The following is a 6,000-nucleotide window of genomic DNA, read 5'->3' on the forward strand; positions in this document are numbered from 1 at the left end:
AATAATGCGACAAAATAATCTCCATGAATTCAAGTCTTCATTGGTGTGTGTGTGTGTGTGTGTGTGTGTGTGTGCGTGTGTGTGTGCGCTGCAGTGGGTCGCAGACAGAACCCCGAGGCGAGGAGCACCGGTCCGGGGAAGGAGAAGTGCTGCTACTTCTTCTGGCAGGGCCGACACTCCACCGTCAGCGAGAAAGGAACGTCAGCGCTGATGACCGTGGAGCTGGACGAGGAGAGAGGGGCTCAGGTAACCACCACGTTCACCCTGGCTTCCCTACGTTGGGCATGTTATTGTCGGGGAAATACTTTATACAAGCCAGCTTAAAACTGCATTTCCCGTCAGTCAGTCCGTCCATTCCGTCCGTCACCCAGGTCTCATGTAAAACTTGATTTCTGATCTTGAGACTTCCAAGCTTCACAACACATTTTAGTTTGTGGATTATTTTCCCAGAGCAACACCATCGTATGACATATAAAATACAAAATATCAAATAGGACTATTAGTACGTTATAGGCTTAGCTTGTCCTACTCCTCCTTCCAGCCAACACTCTTCACTGACGGGTAGTTACCGCCCCCCCTTTGATTTACATCAAAAGGGCATGTGAGCTCAAACCCGCAATTCAACATTTTGGTTTTAAGATTCATTTTGTATTCATCCTTAGGACCCCAAATCACACCTTGGAAAGCATAACTGTCTATTTCAAACAAAGTGTTTTTTGACTGGGGGGTCATATTGTCAACCTGTGACGCCATGCACGGATATAGTTTACAGTGTAAACTCTATCCGTGCATGGCGTCACAGGTTCAAATCCCTGCACCGTAGCCTGTAAACTCTATCCGTGCATGGCGTCACAGGTTCAAATCCCTGCACCGTAGCCTGTAAACTCTATCCGTGCATGGCGTCACAGGTTCAAATCCCTGCACCGTAGCCTGTAAACTCTATCCGTGCATGGCGTCACAGGTTCAAATCCCTGCACCGTAGCCTGTAAACTCTATCCGTGCATGGCGTCACAGGTTCAAATCCCTGCACCGTAGCCTGTAAACTCTATCCTTGCGTTGTGGCGTCACAGGTTAAAATCCCTGCACCGTAGCCTGTAAACTCTATCCGTGGGTTGTGGCGTCACAGGTTCAAATCCCTGCACCGTAGCCTGTAAACTCTGTCCGTGCGTTGTGGCGTCACAGGTTCATATCCCTGCACCGTAGCCTGTAAACTCTGTCCGTGCGTTGTGGCGTCACAGGTTCAAATCCCTGCACCGTAGCCTGTAAACTATATCCGTGCATGGCGTCACAGGTTCAAATCCCTGCACCGTAGCCTGTAAACTCTATCCGGGCGTTGTGGCGTCACAGGTTCAAATCCCTGCACCGTAGCCTGTAAACTCTATCCGTGCGTTGTGGCGTCACAGGTTCAAATCCCTGCACCGTAGCCTGTAAACTCTATCCGGGCGTTGTTGCGTCACAGGTTCAAATCCCTGCACCGTAGCCTGTAAACTCTATCTGTGCGTTGTGGCGTCACAGGTTCATATCCCTGCACCGTAGCCTGTAAACTCTATCCGGGCGTTGTTGCGTCACAGGTTCAAATCCCTGCACCGTAGCCTGTAAACTCTATCCGGGCGTTGTTGCGTCACAGGTTCAAATCCCTGCACCGTAGCCTGTAAACTCTATCTGTGCGTTGTGGCGTCACAGGCTCAAGTGCAGCAGGGGAAGGAGCCTCCATGTTTCCTGCAGTGTTTCAACGGAGGGATGATCGTCCATGCCGGGAAGAGAGAGGAAGAAGAGGAGAACGCACAGAGTGAGTCAGCACTGCAGCGTCTTATATTAATCCATTCTGACCTGAGATCAGATTCATACGAGGTTTCCACTGGACACACACTGGTCTGATTAACCTATTCTGACCTGAGATCAGATTCTAAAAATGTCAGTCGTTCTTCGATTAAAAAAAAATAGCAGACCTACAAGCTCGTAGCGCGCCACTCTGTGGCGCGCTATGAGCTTGTAGATCTGCTATTTTTCAATAGCTAAAGCATAACATGATGCTAACACCAGAATGGGTTCCCGTTCAGAATGGGTTAATACATTGTAGGGCATAGCAGTGGGCATGGTTTACTGGTTCCTCTGACATCGGCAAGGTTTACAAAAATATGTATCCGTTATTTTAAGCCTAGAATCAAGCCATCCAGGATCCTGTGAATCATGACCATAAAACCTTTGAATCTGTGAGGAAAAAAAGGAGAAAACAAAATATAATATATAAAGCCAAAAAGCTTTGAGAACCACCGCTCAAGAACGTGCTGTTTCTTATTGTTTCCTATACGTTTTGATAACCTTATAGATGGAATATCTGGTTAGTTCATAAGCAGCGTTTAATAAAGAAAATCTGAGAATCTTAACATAAAAATCTACATTTTGCTGATAGACAGAAAGAATACAAAAGGCATATTATATATTCCTTAAACAAATATTTATTTGACCATTTGAAATGAAAAGTGCACTGTCTTGTCTGTCACATCTTAACATGCAAAAGCAGAGACGTTTCTGTGGCTACCAAGGTGGGGGGACATTCCTCGGCCACGCACGCGAGCATACAGCATTACATTCACAGAAAACCGCCCAATGACGGAAAGGCAGAATTTTCGATTAATTGTTAACTGTTTAATTGAATAATTTGTTAACGTGATTCATCGATTAACGATGAACTATTAGCATCCCTAGTCCGGGACTGTTGCAGTCTACCGCTCTGGTTTACACAGCATTATACTATGGACTGTTGCAGTCTACCGCTCCGGTTTACACAGCATTATACTATGCTTCCCCTTGCAGGTGAGTGGCGTCTGTACTGCGTGCGTGGCGAGGTTCCCGTGGAGGGCCACCTGCTGGAGGTGGCGTGCCACTGCAGCAGCCTGCGCTCCCGCGCCTCCATGATCCTCCTGAACGTCAACAAGGCCATCCTCTACCTGTGGCACGGCTGCAAGGCTCAGCTGCACACGCGTGCCGTGGGCAACACCGCCACGCTCAGGATCAAGGAGCAGTGAGTTGAAACGCAGTGTTAATTGTCTTGTTTGTCGCTAATCTTGCCACAAGATGAAGATCTTATCACGTCGTCGTGTAAGACAGTGATTCTCCTTGTGGCGTCCGGGGGGGGGGGGGGGGGGGGTAAGAGGTTCCCTAGCTAAATATTTGACAGTTTGGAACCATGGAGTTTCTCATCAAACTAGGGGTCCCCTATAGCCCCTCCAACGAGCTGGCTTTTGGAAATTACGTCCATGTGGCAGCCAAGTCTATGGACTTAATTTTTTTGTTTAGAGGAGGTTTTGCGCTGCGGACAGTCGTCCGCGGAAGTGGAGCTTCTTTTCCATCCACCAGCTGTCTAAAAACCCGGTTTTTCGGCTGTCCGCAGCTCTTTTGATAGTGTGGCAGTACCCACAGAGTGCATTTCTTGTTTTCCTCTGTCCCAGGTGCCCTCTGGAGGCAGGTCTCCATAGCAGCAGTAAGGTGACCATCCATGAGTGTGATGAGGGAGTGGAGCCCCCTGGCTTCTGGGAGGCCCTAGGCAGGAAGGACAGGAAGACCTACGACTGCATGCTGCAAGGTAAGTGTAACACTCACAAGCCCTTCATTAACACATACAGTACATGTATGAGGCTGGTGGCCTGCAAGGAATCTGTATTGGCGTTGCTGCGTGGAGGGACATCTGTTATGAAGTTTGAGTTGTAGTGCCTCTGTAGTGGGTAGAGGCACAGATTATGCCCATGGACCGGACATGTCCAGACGTCTGTGAAAATCGCCAAAGGTTATGCCCGTTAGGGCATTAGGGAGCAAGACACTTGGGCATGGTTTGAGTGGGTGAATGTGAGGCCTTATATAAATACACTAATTACATGTTCATTATTTTACCATGTATGGACTGTACATGCCCTACGTCAGTGCAAATCTCCTTGATCAATGATATATATACACATTGTTTGTTCGCTGCCTTGATGCTTTCAGACCCAGGAAAGTTCAACTTCACCCCACGGCTGTTCCAGCTGAGCAGTTCATCAGGAGACTTTGTGGCGACGGAGTTCTACCATCTGTCCAGAGCTCCTGACCTGGTCAGCTCTCTGCCCTTCCTGCAAGAAGACCTTTATAATGCACCACAGCCTGGTGAGCACACGCACGCACACATACTGTATACATATATACAATATGCAAGGACACAAATGTATGCTCATGCACGGTCAGACGCCATATGCAAACATTTGTATCTATCACACTTTCTGTGAAGGACGGTCCATGTCTTTAATGCACAAAAATATTCAATTAAACCACCTATACTTATAATGTTTGTTTGTTATAATACTGAGGAATAGCTTCTTCTAAAAAAGTGACCTTCTGTTGTCTTGCTGATTTGTGAGTGATGCTAGCCACTCCTATACCACTGGATGGCACTGTTGTGCAGCATCACACACTTGAAATTCAAAAGGTTGAGACTGACTGCACTAAAACAACATTGTGTGTGTGTGTGTGTGTGTGTGTGTGTGTGTGTGTGTGTGTGTGTGTGTGTGTGTGTGTGTGTGTGTGTGTGTGTGTGTGTGTGTGTGTGTGTGTGTGTGTGTGTGTGTGTGTGTGTGTGCGTGTGCGTCCGTGCGTCCGTGTGTCCTAGCATTGTTCCTGGTGGATAACTTCCATGAGGTGTACCTGTGGCAGGGCTGGTGGCCTCAGGACACCGAGAGCCCTGGCTCCGCTCGCATCCGCTGGGACGTGGACCGCAAGTGTGCCATGGAGACCGTGCTGCAGTACTGCAGAGGTTAGACTGATTGAATACTTTATTAACAGTTTGCAGAACAAAAGGCACAGGAAAGTACAGTTCAATGCACAAGGTCTGCTAAGAGGATTTAAAAACCAAGAAAGCCTACATTCTCTTGGGTTCCTTCATCAAAGATGCGATTATATACCTCCCCCTGGCCAGCCAGACATTGACATAAGACACTGGGTGAAAAAATGGGTTACAACATCGTGGGATAAAGATTACAAATATAGTATACAAACACCCGCAGACCCCCATTTGAAAAGGTACAGTATGCCAGGGACCCCCATAAGAGAAGACCCCTGGGGGTCCCCGGACCCCACTTTGGGAACCACTGGCTTAGGTTATTAACGTTCAAAGTGGTTCTCTTCTCCTGCAGAGAAGAACGAGAAGAAGCCTCAGAAGTCCTACCTGATCCACGCTGGTCTGGAGCCTCTGACCTTCACCAACATGTTCCCTAGCTGGGAGCACAGGGAGGACATCGCTGAGATCACTGAGAGGGTTAATATTGCACGCACGCACGCACGCACACACACACGCACACACACACACACACACACACACACACACACACACACACAGACTCCCTTGCCATAACTTGTGGGACTTGAGTGTGTATTGTCATCTGCGGGGCCCACCCTTTCCAGAACTCGTACAGCTCCAAAAAAAATCAGGTGTCATCAGCAACAATCATATATTATAGAAATATGTTTAAATGAGCAAAAATCCTCAATTTGTTAAGGGTTGTCACTTGTGGGCCCACTTCTCTTATGTCGTCACTCATGAGGTCCTATTTGGCACACTTCTCTTATTTTGTCACTCATGAGGTCCTATTTGGCACACTTCTCTTACGTTGTCACTCACGGGGTCCTATTTGGCAGACAGACAGACAGACAGACAGACAGACAGACAGACAGACAGACAGACAGACAGGCTGCACAGAAGGAACTGAATATACAAATGAGAGAAGCCAGAAAGAAGTTTAAGGAACGAGCGGAACAAGACTTGGCCAACTCGAACACAAAAAGACTCTGGGACTCCATCAGGGAGATGACTAATATGAAGTCGGAGAGGAAGCCCATCTTTGCTCTAGATGAGAGCGCCAGAGCGAATGAGCTCAATAATTTCTTTATGCGCTTTGAATGTGATACTTCTCAGGGATGCTACGAGGTGATTAATGAATTGAACTGTGATGCTGTTAATAACAGGATGGTAAT

General features: G+C 47.6%; 1 protein-coding gene across 5 annotated transcripts in view; it reads left to right on the forward strand.

The window, feature by feature from the left end:
- LOC308325685 (supervillin-like) overlaps positions 1–6,000 on the forward strand; it is an 82,951-nt gene that overhangs the window by 69,158 nt on the left and 7,793 nt on the right. For all 5 annotated transcript variants that reach the window (XM_080778299.1, XM_080778296.1, XM_080778297.1 and 2 more), the window contains 7 exons: positions 95–246; positions 1,684–1,789; positions 2,818–3,025; positions 3,453–3,586; positions 3,985–4,140; positions 4,640–4,783; positions 5,163–5,284. In XM_080778299.1, the coding sequence (XP_080634425.1) occupies positions 95–246; positions 1,684–1,789; positions 2,818–3,025; positions 3,453–3,586; positions 3,985–4,140; positions 4,640–4,783; positions 5,163–5,284 (1,022 nt within the window). The remainder of the gene's footprint in view (positions 1–94; positions 247–1,683; positions 1,790–2,817; positions 3,026–3,452; positions 3,587–3,984; positions 4,141–4,639; positions 4,784–5,162; positions 5,285–6,000) is intronic.

This window comes from Protomyctophum bolini (genome assembly GCF_963924005.1).
Source record: "Protomyctophum bolini genome assembly, chromosome: 12".
In the NCBI taxonomy this organism is placed as follows: domain Eukaryota; kingdom Metazoa; phylum Chordata; class Actinopteri; order Myctophiformes; family Myctophidae; genus Protomyctophum; species Protomyctophum bolini.